Genomic DNA, 18,992 nt, shown 5'->3' with positions numbered 1-18,992 from the left:
TTAGTTGCTCTGCGGCATGGGGGACCTTCCCGGACCAGGGCTCGAACCCTTGTCCCCTGCATTGGCAGGGTGATTCTCAATCACTGTGCCACCAGGGAAGTCCCAAACGTTTTAAATCTTGATGAAGTTGGATTCATCTAGTTTTTTTCCTTTACCTGCCTGTGCTTTTGGTGTCACATCCAAGAAATAATTGCCAAATTCAGTGTCATGAAGGTTTTCCCCTGTTTTCTTCTATGAGTTTTATAGTTTTAGCTCTTATGTTTAGGTCTTTGAGTTGGTTTTGTATGTGGTGTGAGGTAGGGATCCAACTTCATTCTTTTGCATGTGGACTTTCTTCTTTTTTAACCCAGCCCCTGGAGCAGCAGCCCCTGCACATAAACCTCCCAGATGCCCATGGCCTGACCCTCAGCAGGCCCCCGGGGGAGCTGGGGGTGCTGCCCCTACTCTCGGCAGCTCCCAGTCACACTTACGCCCTCCCCACATGGTGGGCACATGACCTGGCTCAGTCAGCCAGAATCCTTCCCCAGGGCTTTATATTCACTGACATTGCACAAAGCCCTCCCCCTCTGCAAACCTCAGTTTTTCCTTTGTACCCAGGGAGCTGGACCCAATCAAGTCCCCCCTCTCTCACGAGAACTGTTGCACTTTGGACACAGCAAACTCCCCAGCACAGTGGAAATGTCACTTGTGGTCTGGTCTCAACTGCCTGTCCCACCCCACCCCCTCCCCTCCTCCCCTCCCCCTTGCTTGCTGTGCCCCATACACACTGGCCTTTCCCTACTCACCCCACCTCCCGCTCCTTCTGCCGGAAAGGCTCTTCCCCCAGCCCTCCCCACAGGCCTGTTTGGAGGTCACCTCCTCAGAGACCTCCCTGTCTAAACCAGGTGATTTAGTCAGCGCTTGCTGTGTAACAAGTCACCACAAACTCAGTGGCTTTAAAGAAGGCACCTCTTTTTTTTAAATCTTGGTTTCTGTGCATCAGAAGCCCTGGCTTAGTGGGGTCCCCTGCTCAGTGTCTCGGAAGACTGGGGTCACCTTCTCCAGTCCTTTTGGGGCTCAGGGTCTCCCACAGACTCCCTGATTGTTGGCAGCTGTCAGCTTCTTGCTATTGAAGGCTTGGGATCCCTGCTTTCTTGCTGGCTGTCAGTGGGGGGCCATTCTCAGTTCCTGGATGTCACCCCCTGTTCCATGCCATGTGGCCCTCCCTACAACGTGGCAGTGTGCTTCTTCATGGACTGTCAGTTCTGGATACACGTTTGTGAATGACTGATGAGGGGACCACCGAGAGGCCACCATGAAGAACCTGTGTGCAGGGGTGCAGGCTGCTCACATAAGGCTTCTGAAGGCTGAGGATTCCAGAGCCTGCCCACCCCCTGCCCTCCTCCAACCCACCCTCCAGCTAAACGTCCCTCCTCTCTCCAACGATCCCAGCACCCTCTCTCCCCCCCAGCATGAGGACCCCACCCCACCTTCCACTGGGATAGGAGTTCTTTTTGCTGGTTGGAACTCAGCCACCTGGGCTGAGGGCCACACCTCTGCCACCTCCGGGTGTCCTCTCACCACAAAGAACCAGGACCTTGTCTTGCATCTCCTGCTCCACAGCCTTCAATGGCTCCCCATGGCCCACAGGATCAGGCCCAGGCCCTCCACAACCACATGCCACGTCCAGTCTGCCTCCTCACACTATACCCACCATTACCCCTCCAGCCCTCCTCCCCCCACCTCACTGTGAGCCTTACCCTCTCTTTACCCCCTTGGCTGTGCAGAGCCCATGTGGGTCCCTAGTTCTCCTCTCCTTCCTCCAGCAATGGCCACCACCTTTCACTGGCCACTGCTACTTGCTGGGTGCCTTCCTCATGCAGCCCTGTGCAAACCTCCTGGTATCCTCACAAGAAAGATGGCACTGGCACCTGAGGCCTATGCTCCTGGGGTTTCTTAAAGTGTAGCTCCGCAGCCAGGTGCTGTGCAGCAGGCCCACCTGGGGCACTTGTTAAAATGCACACTTCCAGGACCACTCAGAGCCAGCGAACCAGGGCTGGGGACCCAGAGAACACATCTCAGACAATCCCTGACCCTGGCATTTGCCTCAGTGGAGGGACAAAGGGAGGCAGCGCCTCAGACCAGGCCCACGCTGGGTCACTGTGGGGACCCAGGAGTGGGCAGCCCCTCTGGACTTCAGAGCCTAGTAGAGACTTGGAATGCTCACATGCGGCTCAAGGGGGCCGGGCCCTCTGGCCTTTGTTACTGGGGACCCCAATCACTATAACCAAGCCCTCTCGCTGGGCCACTGCTGGCCCTAGACAGACCCCCTCTCCAGCCCAACAGAGCCACCAGACCCAGCAGACTACCCCCGACATACACACCGCTGCCCACCTCCCATCTCAGGGCTTGTGGCCTTCCTCACTGTACTCCCCCAGAATAATAGAACTGCTGGGAGCACACGCAATTCATCCACTGAACACCCGCTGAGAGCTTTGGGCCAGATGTGGGCCTTGGGACACCAGACCTAGGGTCCCTGCCCTGGAGGCCAACAGTCTCAGCACAGTGCCAACTAGGGGACTGGGGTGGGGAGGGGGAATGCAAGGAAATGGAAGGAGGAAGGAGGAAGGAGACAGACGGAGACTGGGAGACTGTGAAAGGGAAAGAAGCAGTGAATGAATGCAAGTCCCCTCTGCTGTCCAGGGCCGCCAGGAGCCCGACACCGGGCGCGCGGCCCTGGCGGGGCCCGGGACACCTCTCGCCACCTGATCCCAAAGCGCCCAAGGGCGGGGCGGCCTGACCTTGGAAATCGCCCTCTCCCACCGCGAGCCGGGGGGCGGGGGTCAGGGGCCACCCGACGGGGAGGCGCCCAGCGTGGCCGGGAAGGACCCGCGTTTGCACACAGGTTCAGGGTGGACCCGAGACCGGGACGGCAGGGACTGGGCCGGGATTCGGCCGGCCTCCTTTCCCCTCCCCCACCCGCTCGCAGCCCCGACGCCCCTCCTCCCAGGGCCAGCCCCCGGGTTAGGGAGCGTCCGCACTTCTCCTTCCGTCGGTCGGACCAGCACTCGGCCTTTTGTACGGGGTCTGCTCATTGGGCAGATTCGACAAACGCCCCGCCCAGAGCCCCGAACTGGCCAATTGCAAGGGGCTTCACAGTGTGCCGTACGCGAGGGATCGTCACCTTGCTGCGACGCTTCGGGGATCCCTAGGCCTCAGTAGTCTTTGCTCCCCGGCCCCGGATCCTAGCCTCAAGGAGAACTCTGGGAGCCGTGCCCGGGGAGGTGCCCGCGGGGCATCCGGGGAACCCTTGGAGATCTCGGCCTCCCCGTTACCCCGCCGCTCGCCGGTGTGTCCTCGGATGGACGCGTGCCCCGTGAAGGGGAGTTTGCAGACGCTCCCTCACATCGGGGACGCGGCTCCTTTAAGGGCGCAGGTGTCCAGGGCGCCGCCTGACTGGAAAGCCGCCGCCGGGCCGTGCTCCCAGGCCGGGCCCGGGGCGCAGGCGCGCGGCGGTGGAACGCGGGCGGCGGACGGCGAACGGCCTAGCGGGCGGCGCGGGGCGTGCGGCGGCGGCAGCGAGTTGCGGGGCAGGCGCGCGGTGGGCAGGCTTCGCAGGCCCCGCCCCGCCCCGCCCGCTCCGGGGTCCTCGAGCGCTCGGGCTGCGCGCGGAGCGGGCTCGGGAGGGAAGTCCCGAGACAAAGGGAGCGCCGCCGCCGCCGCCTCGTCCGCCTCGCTCGCCGGGCCGCGGCCGCCCGAGGTGAGCGTGCGGGGCGGACGGGCCGGGGGCCAGGCCTCGGCGGGCTGCGGCCTCCGCCGCCGTCGGGCCCGGCCGGGCGGGCGTCCTCCACCAGCGGCCCGGCCCGCTCCCGGGAACCAGCCCGCCCCGGGCTGCTGACGCCGTGGCGGGGGCCGGCCCGCTGGGCTCACCGGCCCGCGGCCCGAGCCCCGGCCCGTCGCGGCCTGGGGAGGCGGGGGACGTTTGCTCGGGCGCGCGCTCGGGCGGGTCGCGGCGCGCCGGTCGCGTCCGGGGCCTCAGACGGCGCCCGCCGCTCGGGCCGCGGTGACAGGAGCGCCGAGCCCTCCGCCAAGGCGGAGCGTTTCCGGGGTCAAGGTGTGCGCGCGAACCTGTGGCGCGTTCCGGCTCGGAGAGGACGCACCGCACAAAGAGTGCAAAGCCGCGCGCTGCAGAAGCGCGGGCGCGTTTGGGGGGTGGCGTGTGATGCCTAGAAATGAAAACAAGTCCGAGCTCTTGCGCCTCCGGAGTTCCGCTCCCAGTTGGTGGGACACTGAGTGTTAGCGCTCCCCTTAACGGGGAGATTTCCTCCCAAGACTGCTTTGTACCAATTGCACGGAGGCTGGAACTGGTAGTTAGGCGAGTAGGAGGAAGGCGAGGCAGTGATTAGCTGGGATCATGGTAACGACCAGCACCTGCCCCTAAATCACGGAATTAACTGGTCTGGTTTGTATGATTTGGAAATAAGCTTAGTTCTTCAGTTAGCAAAGTTACTGTTCTGTGTTTGCGGAGCTGGCTTTTGTTGGTCTCCTTTTAAAGCCTGTAGTCCTAAATGTTTCTTGCTCTTAAGGAAACCGTGCGTTTGGATAGAAAACCTACCCAACAGAAAAGGGAGATGGATCCCAAGTTTGTCCTGACTTGTTTATGGCCTTTCGGGTGGTTTAGGCGTGAATTCTGTATCTTGTTGGACCTTTGGTGAGTCTTGCTGGGGGTTTGAGACCTTGCTTCAGAAACGGTCTGGGGTCCTGGGAAGTAATGTCAGGAAAGAACAGGGAACTGCACCCGGTCTGGAGTGTCTCCTGAGTGCAGGGTGCCTGCATCAGATGAAGCCAGTGCCTTCCCCTGGGGAGTTTACGTTTGGGTGAAAAGGACTCATCCAGGGCTGCTGATCCTTTATCAGTTTCATCCCTGGCCAACCTGTGGGGTCACAGTGCTATTGTCCATTTTACAGGTGAGATGGTTGAGGGTGGTAGAAGCCACTCGCCCACATGTGCAGCCAGTAAGTGGCTCTGAAGTCTGTGCTGTCAACTAGAAGAGCGGGTTCAAGTACAGCCCGATCTGGAAGAAGATGACGGCAGATTTCCAGCGTCTCCCTGGAGAACCCGGGTCCTCCCCTGCAGGCTGTCCCTAGCAGTTCATAGATATCTTATGATTTTGCTGTTTTAAAGTGTCTAGTAACACTTAACTGCTCCTTAAGTGCCTCTCTGTCGTTTGGGGAAGACAGATTCGATCCTAAGTGCGATTCTGAAGGAGTGGCTCCATGTTGTAATTAAAATGTACCAAATTGGCTGCTTTCTCCTGGAGAGCAGGAGGCCAGATCTCTGCCTGGGACAGTGCAGGTGTGCACCTGTGGCTGTTTGCCCTGGTGGTGGAAGCGGTCTTTTTGGTTCCTGCTCTGGTCCATTGGCACCCCTAAGGAAGGGGCTGCAGGAACTCCTGTGGGGACCCCCCCCCCCCGTTACCTTTTGCACCTGAGACAACCACAACTGGTGCTTGGACAGGGCCTGCAGAGGCAGCTTTGTCCGTTGTCAGCAGAAGAGGTGGCCTGTGGCGGGGTCCTGGCATGCGGTCAGCAGGCAGGCTGTGGCGGGGTCCTGGCACGCGGTCAGCAGGCAGGCGGTGCTCAGGATTGCCCTGCTGGCCTCTCCTGCGTCCTGACCCTGCCCTGCCCCTCCAGAGCCGCCTGAGTGCTGGCTTGCCCATTCCGGAATCCACGGATCCTCGGTGTCCAGAGTGCTGCCCTGGGGCTCCAGAAACCAGTCTTGACGCCTGGCCGAGCACAGACTCAGGAACCTCACGCCAGCTGCTTGTCTTCTGCTGCTGAACTTCTGCGTTCATTAGTTCAGAGGTGGCCGCCAGCCTATGCTGCGTGCTCTGCCCTGGCTGGTGAGGGGCTTGCTGTGGACATCCTCCACATCCCTCAGGCCCCCTGTGGGGGGGTCATTCCCACCAGCCCTGGGGATGAGGTGGGGTTGAGTTCTATTTAGAAGAGCCATTTGAAGGGTTTGAGAAAGTCTCAGGAATGAAGGTTTTTCAGACTTTGGGGTTACTGCCCTAACCTCCGACAAGAGAGAGTCTTAAAGACAAAAGCGGCTGGCGCTCTCCTCTGCCCTGATCCCCTGCGTCTCCCCGCCTCCCTCAGGCAGTCCCAGGCCCTCAGGACCAGTGCCCACCCTTCTGGCTCTTTCTTATGTTCCTGCACTGAGCCCATTGCTGCAGGCTGTGTCCAGGCGGCCACCTGACCACCATTAAGACCCAGGTGCCGCCCGTCTCGTAGTCATCCTGCTTTGTGTCTCCTGGCACCTAGCACTTCTCCCCATCTGGGCAGTGACACTCATACCGTTCCTCAATTTATGTTGCTTGAATGAATGAAAATAGCAGAGTTGCGCCATCCAGGGAAGGAGCTCCCAGACATGTTACTGACGGTCGGGTCCACGGATGGGGAGGAGGTGGCCAGACCAGAGCTCTGGGGTTGGGGGGTGGCAAAGAGAAATTCTGTTTTGGGTGCAGGCCTGGTGTTACTTGTTTTGGACTTAATCTTGAGGTTGGGCAAGGTTATAGCCTTTTAGAAGGTGTGCTCGGGTCAGAGTGCTGCCAGGGTAGCAGCTCCTGTCACCATGCCTGCTGAGTGGGGGGCTTTGGGTTTTTTTTGTATATAAATTTATTTATTTTTGTCTGTGTTGGGTCTTCGTTGCTGCACGCGGGCTTTCTCTAGTTGTGGCATGCTGGGGCTACTCTTTGTTACCGTGTGCGGGCTTTTCATTGTGGTGGCTTCTCTTGTGGAGCACGGGCTCGAGTGCAGGTTCAGTAGTTGTGGTGCAGGGGCTTAGTTGCTCCGCGGCATGTGCTCCACCAGGGCTCAAACCCATGTCCCCTGCATTGGCAGGCGGATTCTTAACCACTGTGTCACCAGGGAAGCCCGGGCTTTGATTTTTTTTTTTTTTTTTCTTTCTTTTTGCGGTATGCGGGCCTCTCACTGTTGTGGCCTCTCCCGTTGCGGAGCACAGGCTCCGGATGCGCAGGCCCAGCGGCCATGGCTCACGGGCCCAGCCGCTCCGCGGCATATGGGATCCTCCCAGACCGGGGCACGAACCCGTATCCCCTGCATCGGCAGGCGGACTCTCAACCACTGCGCCACCAGGGAGGCCCCCGGGCTTTGATTTTTGACCCTCGGTTTTTTTCATGATGACATGAGTATATGTGTTTCTTGATGACACACCACATCCCGTTGCTCTGGTGTTTTGTAGTAACTCACCCCACTTCCTGAGACCTGGGCTCGTGGGTGATACTGGAGGCTGCGGTGGCCATCCCAAACCCGCCCCCCGCCCCCCCAGCTATGCTTACTTCTTGGGGAGTCGTCCAAGAGCCAGGTCCCCGCAGAGTTCCTGGCTCCATGGGGCCACTGGGCCCGGGGACATGCCTTTGTACCCGGCGCCCAGTAAGGTAGCCGCCCAGGGCCCCACTGATCAGCTGGTCTGCTGTTGGATTGTTGACCTGACCCCACCTCTCCTGCAGGAACGTGGGCGTGTTTGTTGTTTGAGGCCTGGGGCCAGAGTGTCCCAACAGATGCTGGGACAAGGTTTTGATTTGGATTGCTGGAGCACTTGGGGGTCAGCCTGAGCCAAGGGAGGGGGCTGCAGGAGTGATTATGAGGCAGGGGCTGCAGAGAGGAGCAGCGCTCCTGCCGGGAGTGGGAAGGCCCCCTGGGTTTGAGTTGAGGCTCCTCCCTCAGTGGGCAGGTTACTTCTGATCTTCCCTTCTCAGGTCTAAAACGGGCTTGGTGGTCCCCAACTGTGGGTCAGGGCCGGCACAGCTGGGAAGCACGGCTGGTTTCCAGTTCTGTCTTTGGCAGAAGTTTGTTCTTCTGTGCCTGGTTGAGAGCTGTGTTGTGGTTGTGGAGGGTGCCCCATGTTGTCCTAAGGAACTCAAGGTGCTGGACCTCTTCCCTGCCAGAGGTGCCCGGGCCCTCCAGTGCAAGCCTGCAGGGTGGGGGCAAGCCACCGGCCATGCGCGTGTAGGATACACTCTCCTCGGTCTTGTTAAAGGCTTGCTTAATGGAAATACTTGATTCAGAGTATCTTTAATGTTCCCATGGACTCTGAAGACCAGCAAACACACTTGGGGTCAAATTCTCCAGCAGGTAGTCGGGTCTTAGTTGTGGCCTGTGGGCTTAGTTGCCCCGCGGCACATGGGACCTTAGTTCCCCCATCAGGGATCGAACCCGCGTCCTGTGCATTGGAAGGCAGATTCTTAACCACTGGATCATCAGGGAAGTCCCTAAGGGTTGCGTTCTCATGGGCAGGAGGAGGTCGAGGGCAGCAGGGGTTACGATAGAGTGCCACATGCCTGGTCTGGTCTGCGTGCTGCATCAGCAGCACCTGGGAGATGGGCTCACGGCTCCGGGCAGTGAACCTGAATGGCTGATGTCGCCAAGCCCTGAGAGTCTGTGGTCCAGAGGTGCAGGGGAGCCGATATTCGGGAGAGACCAGGAGTTTGCGTAGCTTGGCCACAGGACCTGCTCCCCCTTTTGTTGACTTTCCTAAAGTCACTGGGAGACAGGTCTTGGCCCACTCACAACAGGTGGAGTGGCAGCGGGTCCTAGGGTGGGGCTGTAGGATGAGAAAGTGGCAGGGGCCAGGGAAGGCCTGAGCCCCCAGGCCTGGTGACAGGTGGGTCTATTGGATGCTGGGGGGGGGGTGCTGCCTCTGGACTTGTGCAGCCCCCACCCGTTGCATGGTTAAACTGCTCTCTGCCCAGGGCTGCCTTCCTCTTGGTTGCCTTCCAGGACCAGGGCTCTCCTCCTGGCCGGGCCTGAGTCTAGATTCTGAGCCCCTGATTCTGGGCCGGAGGCCTGCCAGCACCCCCACATCCCTGCACCGGCAAAGGGGAGGGCTTGGTGACTGCCCCTCCCAGGTCTCAGGCCCGCGCTCTGGACGTCCCCATCTTGTCCCTGCCTCTGCTACGGAGTCTGGTGGAATTGGGGTCCCTGTCACTCCAGCGGGTGCCACAGGACAAAGAGGGCAGGGCTAGTGGGCAGGTGGCTGCTGGGAGTGCACAGCGCCCCCTCCCCACGCAGCACCTGGCAGCTGTGTGACCTGGGCCTGGGGCTTTGCTTCTCTGGAGCTCTGTGTCACCATGAAATGCAGGTCACAGCGCATGCCATGGGGGCCTGGGGATGGGAGACCCGCTCCCTCTTCCCTGGTGAGCTGCCTGCACCAGGAGGCTGGGAGCGCCACCCCCACCCCCACCCCTGGGTGGGGGGAGCTGTGACAGCTTGTCCAGAGCGGCGTGTGGGGCTGGGTGGGAACCTTGGTTTCCCTGCTTCTTGGAAGCAAGGCTGTTGGGCTGGGCCGGGCACGGGGTGAGGGGGCAGGGGGCCCACAGCCGCCGGTGCTCATCGCACGCTCTGCCCGTCTCTTCTAGGGACGCAAACATGTCGGGGATCGCCCTCAGCAGACTCGCCCAGGAGAGGAAAGCTTGGAGAAAAGACCACCCATTTGTAAGGAAAGCTTTACTCCTGCGTGTCGCAGGGTGATGGTTTCCCCTTGACAAGAACGTCAGGTCCCTGTGGGTCGGCCCTTTGGTCTCTGGGCTGATGCTGGCGGGTTTATCCCGGGGGCAGGGAACCGGCTGCCATGGCACTGATGTGCCCTGTGTTGTTTCCTCTCAGGGTTTTGTGGCCGTCCCAACAAAAAATCCCGACGGCACGATGAACCTCATGAACTGGGAGTGCGCCATTCCCGGGAAGAAGGGGGTAAGAGGGGCTGCCCCCCTTCAGAAGGACTCAGGTTCAAGTGTGTGTGATGATTGTGATGGTCACGCGGGCCGCGGTCCCATCCCCTGGCCAGGGGGACAAGGTTAGGGTGACATGTGGCCCTCCGGGCAGTCTTAATTCAGAAAAGAGCTGGGCTGTAGCAGATGGGGAGGGGTGGCGTCATGCAGCCCCCCTGCCACGTCCCAGGAGCAGGAGGAGCCCTGGAGGGGGTAGAGGGGGGCTGAGGTTGAAGCAGCCCGGACATGGCGATGCTCTCGGGCGGGGGGGGGGTTGGGTCTTGAGCCTGGGACACCTGCAGATCCTTAGACACAGAGGCCCGGCATCAGCCACTTAAGACAGCCATGTGGAGCCCCGCGTGTCCTGCACTCATGGGCCACGGTGCTCCCTCCTCCGCTCACCTGTGTGTGCTTGGGTCCATTAGGACTAGCACGTTGGAAGCATTTGGGAGGGAGGGTCTCTTCTTGAGTGAACTGGAAGGAAGGAGGAGACTCCTGAGGTGTCTGGGTGATGACAGGGCTTCATCGTCTCCATTTTCTCCTACCCATGGTTGGTTGTAAACATCAGCAGGAGTAGGCCTGGGGGTGGCGGGTGGGGAGGGGTGTTGGGCCGTGGAACTGGGAGGTTGCCCAGGGACCCATGGGACCTGAGGGAGGAGCCTCGCAGAATGCCCCCCAGGGGAGTCCCCCGCCAAGTCTTCAGTGTACCCACTCAGTGTCGGGGGGAGCCCCCCAGGGCCTCCTGTCTCTCCAGGGAAGGCCCTTTCCAACTCGGGGGTCATGGAGGCCCCAACAGTCCTGGTGGTGGGCTGTGAGCCATTAGGAGTTGCCACTGGGGGGCCTTCACCATCTTGGGGTGCAGCCGGAGCAAGTTCCTTGCCCCTCCTGGGCCCAGCCCGCCGCAGAGGCCCGCAGCACACCTGATCACAGTTTTATTTCCCAACAGACTCCATGGGAAGGAGGCTTGTTTAAACTACGGATGCTGTTCAAAGACGATTATCCATCCTCACCTCCGAAATGTAAGTAGAGCGCAGTCCTCAGAAGTCTGTCAGCTTCTGCCTGTTCCAGCAGAGAGATCTAAGGTCCTCTTCAGAGAGCTTGGGCCTGTGGAGCTTCGGTTATGTCCTGCTCTGCTCCTGGGGTGGCTCCAGGGACTCTGATCCCTGGGGCTGGCTGTGGATTTGAGTCTGTTTGTACCCCCAGTGGCTGGAGGTGCACATAATAGGCCCAGTCTCAGACCCAGAATCCCAGCTCTCATCACTGGGAGGTGGGCCCTTAGTGCCACCAAGTTCCAGCCCTGGATGGGGTGGACGTGCAGAAGGACAGTGGTCCAGAGCCTCACCCCCAAGAGGGTTTTGTTGCCTGTTAGAATTTGATACTTATGTGGTGCAGCGTGTGCACCCTGGGTGCATAGCGTGCTGAAGTCTCCAGAGAAGGCAGCAGGAAGAAAGGGTCAAGGCTGCATCTGAGATAGTGCTGTGGCCAGGCCATCAGAACACATTTCAGCAAAACTCAGAAGGGGCCCCAGGTCCCTCCCCTTTTGTAGCTGGAAATCAGCAAATGCTATCTGTGTGGTTAATTGGGTGTTTTAACGCATGCCCCAGCATGTGAAGAGTGCCCCCGGCACCAAGACTGTGTCAGCGTTCACTCTGGTGGTCAGTAATTCAAGATGTTTGTTATAAAGGCACAACCAGAAGAATTTCTAAAACTACCAGTTAACCACTGGGATGGAGACTTACTTCATTTGGGGTGGTTCTTTGCTGTTTGAATTTTTTTGCCACGTACAGGTATTACCTTAAAGAATATCTTTAATCAGGGACTTCCCTGGTGGCGCAGTGGTTAAGAATCTGCCTGCCAATGCAGGGGACATGGGTTTGATCCCTGGTCTGGGAAGATCCCACGTGCTGCGAAGCAACTAAGCCCATGTGCCACAACTACTGAGCCTGCACTTTGGAGCCCACGTGCCTGGAGCCCGTGCTCCGTAACAAGAGAAGCCACCGCAATGAGAAGCCCGTGCACTGCAGTGAAAGAGTAGCCCCCTCTCACCGCAACTAGAGAAAGCCCGTGCCGGCAACAAAGATCCAATGCTGCCCAAAAAAAATTTTTAAAGAATATCTTTAATCAAGAAATGAGACATTGTAGCTACTTTCATCACTTCTGTTCTACGTTGTATTGGAATTCCAAGAAGATAGAGCCAGACAAGATAAAGAAATCCCAGCAGAAGAACTGGAAGACAAGACTGCAATCTTTCCCTGAGTCTAAGATTGCTGAATAAAAGACTAATTCACAAAATTTTTTATTTAATTTAAAAGAGGGGAGACTTCCCTGGTGGTCCAGTGGTAAAGGATCCACATTCCAATGCAGGGGACATGGCTTTGATCCCTGGTCAGGGAACTAAGATCCCACATGCCACGGGGCAGCTAAGCCTGCGCACCACAACTACTGAGCCTGCGTGCCGCAAACTACAGAGCCCATGCCCTCTGGAGCCCGCGTGCCACAGCTAGAGAGAGAAAACCCGCACACCACAACTATAGAAGAAGCCTGCACGCTGCAACGAAATATCTTGCATGCCCAACAAAGATCCCACGTGCTGCAACTAAGACCCAGTGTAGCAAAAAAAATAATAAAATAAATATAAATTTAAAAGGGAATTCTCTGGTCCAACTTTCACTGCCAAGGGCGTGGGTTCAATCCCTGGTCGGGGAACTAAGATCCCACAAGTCCCAAGGCGTGGCCAAAAAAAAAAAAGATCTCTCCGCTGAAAATGATCAGACGTTTCTGCAAGGATCAGGGGCAGCCTTGATCCCTGGCAGGACAGGCCGTGTGCACAGCTCGGAAGACTGTGAGTGCATGTGCCTATTCTCTCCCAGCTCTTCTGCAGGTTCAGTGTGATCCCAGTCACAGCACAAGCAGACTTTTTTGGAAACTGTTACGCAGACTCTAAAATGCAGGAAATGCAGGGTGCTGAGAACAACCATGCCCTTGGAGATCTCTGCGGGGGGATTGTGAGGCCTAGGCTGAGGCTGCTTGGGTGAGGAGAGCACCCAGACCTGTAGGACGGCAAGATGGAAAGCGGGCTGAGACCTGCTGCAGGGGCACTGAGACACGGGCCTGCAAGGCAGAGTCCAGAGAGGCCAGCCGTATACAAGCTTGGCTGATGACAGGCGACTCTGGGAGGCGTGGGGGGCCCAGTGGAAGGAGAGCTCACTCTCCTGCGGATCTTGGTGCCCGGTGGGAAGTACAGCTGTGGAGGAGACGGGAGGACCTCTCCATCACGTGGGCAGGCTGAGAGCACTTTAACCATAAGGAGAGAAAGGATGAGCTGGACTGCATTTAAATCAAGACCATCTCCTCACCAGGAGACACCAGTGAGAGTGAGGAGAGAGATGGGATGTGTTTGTCAGTTCTCGTTCCAAATACATCAAGAGCATCTGCACTTCAGTGAGAAAGGGCAAACCGCCATTAGCTTAGGCCCTTCACAAAAGAGGCTCTCCACCCAGCCAGTGGGCACAGGGGAAGGTGCCTGACCTCATCACCAGCCACTGCAAGTGACAACCCAGCGGGAACAGGCAGGCAGTGGGGAGGGAGGGGCCCAGCTCTAGAGAGCACTTCCCTCGGAAAGCTCTCGGTTTGTCTACTGAGGCCACACTTAGCGCCTGCCCTGGGACCGGCTGTTCACTGAGGAGAGACCCAGTGCAAGTGTGCACACTGAAAGGCCTGGGCAGCATGTGTCCGGAAAAAGCTGGGGGCAGCGCAGGTGTCTGTTCACAGTAGAACGGACAGATGAATAGTCTGCAGCAGAGAGAAGGAAGAGTCTGTGAGTGTTCGTGACATGAGTGAGTCGCCCAGATGCCGAGGAGCTGGACCAAGTTCCGTTTGTGGAGGTCAGCAGTCCATGTGATGGCAGTGTTAGGAGTCAGGAGGGTGACCTGGTGCAGAGGGAAGGCAGCCAGTCACCTGAGGTGGGGTTGAGGGGCTGGGGGGTGCTGGGAGACAAATAACTGACAAAGGGCCTGTGTCCTGCATATATAAAGAGCATCTGCAAGTCAACAAGAAAAGCGTGTGCGAGGTTTAAAGAAGAGCTTCTCCAAAGAAGCAGCAAGTGTGTCGCAGGGAGTGAAAGGAAAATGCAAATCAGAACCATGAGAGGCAGCCATTGTCATCAGGGTGGCTGAATTCCATGGCTGACACCACCAGGGGCTGGTAAAGTCACAAAGCGTGGGAACATGCAGACCCTGCTGGCGGCATGTAAGTTGATACAGCTGCTGTGGAAATGAGTAGTATCTACTCAAGTTCAACACGGACCCCTTGCAACCCAGCATTTTCACATTGTGTGCACTAGAATTCACGTTCAGGAATGCTTGCAGCTTCAGTCGTAGTAGCTCACATGTGCACCTACGGTGGGGTGGGCAAGTCCATGGGCAGCTTCTCCCAGTGAAGCCTGTGTGGCAGCAAGGTGCAAACTGACCCCTGGGTGTAGAGCCGCGAGTCCTGGTCTGGGGGCAGGGTGGGTGTACAAGTTGGGATAATGAGGCAGGTGAGGGAGGGAGTTTTCTGAAAGCTGTTGGTATGAGTGGGTTTGTTCATTTTTGGTAATTCATCAAGTGTACTACACTTGCTGAACTTTTCTGGGTATAATTAAATAATGTATTAAAAATCAAGAGAAAGGGGGAAAGCGCCCAGATGAGAGAAAAACACACATTAGGTGAGTTAATGGACCCTGGGTGGGGCTCATTACGGCAATTTTTTCCTGCCTTTTTTTTTTTTCCCCTTTATTATTTTTGTCCGTGTCACAAGGCATGCAGGATCTTAGTTCCCCAACCAGGGACTGAACCCACGTCTCCTGCAGTGGAAGCGCAGAGTCCTAACCACTGGACCATCAGGGAAGCCCCTCCTGCTTTCTGCTGTTGTTTTCAAATTTCCTACATGTATTTTTTCTTTTTTGTTTTTTTTTAAAGAAAATTAACTTTTTTTGCTTTTTGTTATTTTGTTTTTGAAGAAAGAATGTGGGGTCCTAAAAGCCTCTGTTTTGAAGCAGGATGATCTGCTTTGAAAATGGCCACTTGTTTGGAAGGGCCTCTGAGTTTCTGCCCTTGGCTTTCCCACAGGACCCTCCTCACCTGCTGCAGTGGCCCCTTCCCATTTTCCTGAGTCAGGCCACAGCCCGGCTGGGAGGACATGGGGGCAGCCACCTGGGGCTCTGTGCTCTGAATGCCAGCCACCCCGGGTGGGGTCCTGGGAGCACGTGGCTTCCCCTCTGAGTCTGTCAGGAAGGTGGCTGCTTAGTTCTCCCACCTCCTCCCACTTTGAGGCCAGTTGCGTTTTTCTAAGTAGTTCTTGGCCAGGTGCCTGGTGACCAGCCAGGTTCCCCATTGTAGGGGGAGAGGCACCGTCAGGGCAGGACATTACTTGGTAGGAAGACACCTGCCACCAGAAACATGTTTCTTTCATTCCCTTTGCTCCAGGCAAGTTTGAACCGCCGTTATTTCACCCGAACGTGTACCCCTCGGGCACAGTGTGCCTGTCCATCCTGGAGGAGGACAAGGACTGGAGGCCGGCCATCACGATTAAGCAGGTATGGAGTGCAAACTCCCTCCACCCTTCAGGGCCCGAGGGCCAGTGGTCCTCCATCCCGGGAAAGTTTGCCTTTCAGCCCGCTGGCCTCCCACCTTGCTGTGTTTGTTTTGTCTCTTACGCAGATCTTATTAGGAATACAGGAACTTCTAAATGAACCAAATATCCAAGACCCAGCTCAAGCAGAGGCCTACACGATCTACTGGTTAGTAGCAGTCCAGCCCCGTTTGCTGCAACTTCTTCTTGGCCTCCCTGAAGTCTGGTCTAGGCTGCCTCTGACAGCCTGGCTGGGAGGCAGCGGTGGGGGGGTGAGACACGGCAGCCGGGCTGTCCTGCAGCCACGGGATCTGCATGTGCGGAAACAGGTGACCCGTGGGGGGGGGGTGTCAGGAAGCGGAACTCAGGTGTTGGCCACTTTGTGTCTGAGCTGTGGCCGGGCCGGCCCTGGGACTCTGGTCCAGCTCAGAGGGAACGTCCCCCTGAGTGGGGCCCTGAGGGAGGGATGTCCAACAACCCAGCTCAACCAGGGACCCCAGACCTCCCACCTCGGCCCTCCTGCTGCTCTCCCCATCTCCAGCCCCTCTTCCTGGTCCCGCCTGGGTGTGGTGCCTCCCATGGGGGTGGTCAGTGGGGGCATGATGATCAGGTTGTTCTTGGCCACCCAGCTGCTGTGATCCCTACCCCCCCACCCCCCAGTGCCAGGCGTCCACTCCATGCCTGCCCCTTCCCCGCATGGCACATGGGTCCTGCGTCCACTCTCCGTGATGAGGGAGGAGGCCTGGTATGACGTCATTGGGGTGAGCAGTGGTTAAACGTGGTGTGTGGGCCTGTGGTCCTCCGCAGGCTGGTCTAGACGGGGCCTTAAGCTAGGCTGGGGCTGTGACGCCCATTGCTCCATCTGCCCACGTTTAGAAACCCAGGCCCACACCTGAGGGGAATTGGGCAACGGAGCGTAGCATTTTCTGAGGACAGTGCCCAGGTGCCCCAGTGGCCTGGAACCCAAGGGGCTGGCCCTCGGGAGAGGCCACGCAGGGACCTGTTCCTTCCTGGAGGGCATCTGGAGTAGGAGGTGGAGGGTAAAGTGGAGGCTGAGACTGTCCTCGGGCTGCTCTGAGCATCCGGCACCCCAGCTGTTACGAGTCCACCTGAGAGAAGCACCACGTTGCAGGAGAGGTATTTCTCTTCCCAAGATGGCTCAGGTCTCTGGGCCGAGCCCAGTGTTATCTAAGGGCATAAGACACCCCCTGGCAGGGCCAAGGTCCCAGAGCCCCCTGGCCCACCCCCTCCAGACTTCAATCTGGCCTCCTCCCTGGGGCTTCCCACCAGGGGGCATTGCTCAGTGGCTCGAGTGGAGCGTCAGTGACTCCTGCCCTGACCTCAAGCTGGGCGCTGTGTGCTTTCACTGCTGCGCCCCGTTGGCCCCGCACCCTTTGTAAATAAGGCCACTGGGGTACTCGTTTGAGCTGAGCCCTTGCAACAGAGGCGTGTGGCCCTCGAGCCCGAGATGTCTCCTTGCTGCTCATAGAGCAGAGCCGGGTTTTCCTGGGTTTCCTGTGTTGGCGGCAGTGGCATGCGGCCGAGGTACCATGTGACACTGCTCTGCACCGTCAGGCACCGAGGCTCTTCTGGTTGTGTGGTCGGTCCTGGCCCAGGCTGGTGGGGGCTGCCCGCGTTCCCACCTTGCTTCCAAAAGGTCACAGGGCACGTCCTACACTGGCAGGTGCCTGCAGCCCCGTCCCGGCCTTCACTTGGTCAGTGGCGGAGCTGGACTTGGCTGTTTCGCCCACTCCTTCCAAAGCCCCCCAGCCACTGCCTCCGCCCTGGGGCTGTGGTGGCCTGGGCTTGACACAACACTGGGAGCCAAGGTCAAAGGTCAGGGGCCAGGGGTGGGTGCGCTCAGACCACTGTAGGCGCTGGTCCTGTGACCTTGCTCTCTAGCTCTCAGGGCCGCACCAGCCTCCTTGGCGCCGGGCCAGCACAGGGCCGCACCCGCAGCTCTGCCTCTGCTGCTGGCCCTGCAGCCATTCCCCAGGGAGGCCACAGGCAGGGTGCTGGGTACTGGAGCCTTCGGCGCTGTGGTGCAGCTGAGGAGCTTCTGCCACCCGCCGCCTGGGCTGTGGTTACAGCTGGGCCTCAGGCCATGGGCTGCGCTCTGAGGGGCCTCGCTGGTTGCACAGCACAGCTTGGAAGGACCCCTGACTTTCTTACCGGGGGCTTTGCACACCTTCGTGAGGGTCACTGACCAGCCCCAGCACTGGGTGTCCAGGAACCCTGTCTGCAAATGTCTCCCCTCTGGGCGATGCACACTGGCCCCTTTTTATCAGCGGTGGTTCTCACCCTAGAGCCCCAGCTGGGGTCCTGCCTGGCTACCGTAAGCTGCTCGCACCTTCTCCCGCGGTACTGAGAGCCGAGGGCGAACCCCACAGAGGTTTGTGTCTGGTTTTGAAGCAGATGGTCCTGGGAGGTCTGTTTCCTCCAGTGACGAGTGTGATGGATGCTGCCTCAGAGGTAGGGAAAGAAGCTGCTGGTCGCTGGCTAGATCGGCAAACCCACACGGCTCACCCTCCTCCCAGTTTGGCCCAGGACCGGTGCCCCCGAGACCTCCTCGCTCATGCGCTCCAGGCTTCCTGGGCGCCCTCAGGCAGCGGCAGCACCTTCTAACATGTCTCTCTTTTGACCTCCTCAGCCAAAACAGAGTGGAATACGAGAAAAGGGTTCGAGCACAAGCCAAGAAGTTTGCTCCCTCATAAGCAGCGACCTGTGGCATCATAAAAAGGAAGGGATTGGTGTGGCAAGAACTTGTTTACAACATTTTTGCAAATCTAACGTTGCTCTCTACAATTACTGGTCACCTGGGGAGGGTTGGGCGGGCGCCATTTTCCATTTCCGCCACTGGTACAGTCTCGGCTCGCTGAATCGCCCAGTTTTTCATACAGGGTCTCTTCCTTCAGTCTTTTGTATTTTTGATTGTTATGTAAAACTTGCTTTTATTTTAATATTGATGTCAGTATTTCAACTGCTGTAAAATTATAAACTTTTATACTTCAATGAGTCCCAAGGAGCTAGTTCCTTTGCTCGCGGATGCAGGCATGCTTCACGCCGTCTAGAGCTGCACTTAGCCTTCAGCTGGCTGCACGAAACAAAATCAGACCTGCCCCGCCCCGCCGCCTCCTCTCCCAGAGCCCGGCTTGTGTTGCTTACGAGCCTCAGATCCAGTCAGCCAGCGTCGCGTTTCCGCATCACTTCCTTTGTGTTTATATGGCGTTTGTCTGTGTTGCTGTTTAGAGTAAATAAACTGTTTATATAAAGGTTTTTGTTTCATTATCATCATTAAAAGTGAGGAGGTGACTTCAGTGTGCCCAGAACCCCCCACTTGGCCCCATCCTCTGTAAATAGTGCTGTGTATTCTGTCCCCCCGATGCCAGTGCTCTGGGTTGCAGAGTGCTAGAGAGTTCTGGTCTGGTCAGGTTGGAACTGGCATCGAGACCCTTGTAAAGCTCGCACCGCCTGGGCCATCAGGAGGACGAAATGCCTAACCCAGGCCAGGCGGGCCCGGGGAGGACTGCTGTTCAAGCAGCTCGCCCCCTCAGTGCCATCGCAAGCGGCTGCGGGTGGCTGGGCCCTGGCAGTGGAGCCCAGCCTGTGGGTGAAG

General features: G+C 58.2%; 1 protein-coding gene across 2 annotated transcripts; it reads left to right on the top strand.

Annotated features, from left to right (window-relative positions):
- Nucleotides 1-3,605: 3,605 nt before the first annotated feature.
- Nucleotides 3,606-18,648, top strand: UBE2I (ubiquitin conjugating enzyme E2 I). 2 transcript variants are annotated; one of them, XM_060077683.1, is made up of 7 exons: nucleotides 3,606-3,739; nucleotides 9,419-9,494; nucleotides 9,666-9,749; nucleotides 10,713-10,785; nucleotides 15,232-15,341; nucleotides 15,466-15,545; nucleotides 18,027-18,648. In XM_060077683.1, the coding sequence occupies exons 2-7, from the start codon at nucleotides 9,429-9,431 to the stop codon at nucleotides 18,088-18,090; spliced, it is 477 nt and encodes a 158-aa protein (XP_059933666.1). In that variant the 5' UTR covers nucleotides 3,606-3,739; nucleotides 9,419-9,428; the 3' UTR covers nucleotides 18,091-18,648. The 2 variants fall into 2 exon arrangements, with proteins under 2 accessions (XP_059933666.1, XP_059933667.1); XM_060077684.1 differs by lacking the exon at nucleotides 3,606-3,739 and adding an exon at nucleotides 5,694-5,881.
- Nucleotides 18,649-18,992: the final 344 nt, after the last annotated feature.

Source organism: Mesoplodon densirostris, chromosome 16 (assembly GCF_025265405.1).
Source record: "Mesoplodon densirostris isolate mMesDen1 chromosome 16, mMesDen1 primary haplotype, whole genome shotgun sequence".
Lineage (NCBI taxonomy): Eukaryota > Metazoa > Chordata > Mammalia > Artiodactyla > Ziphiidae > Mesoplodon > Mesoplodon densirostris.
The sequence above is the reverse complement of the archived record's forward strand: the minus strand, read 5'-3'. Positions and strand labels throughout refer to the sequence as shown.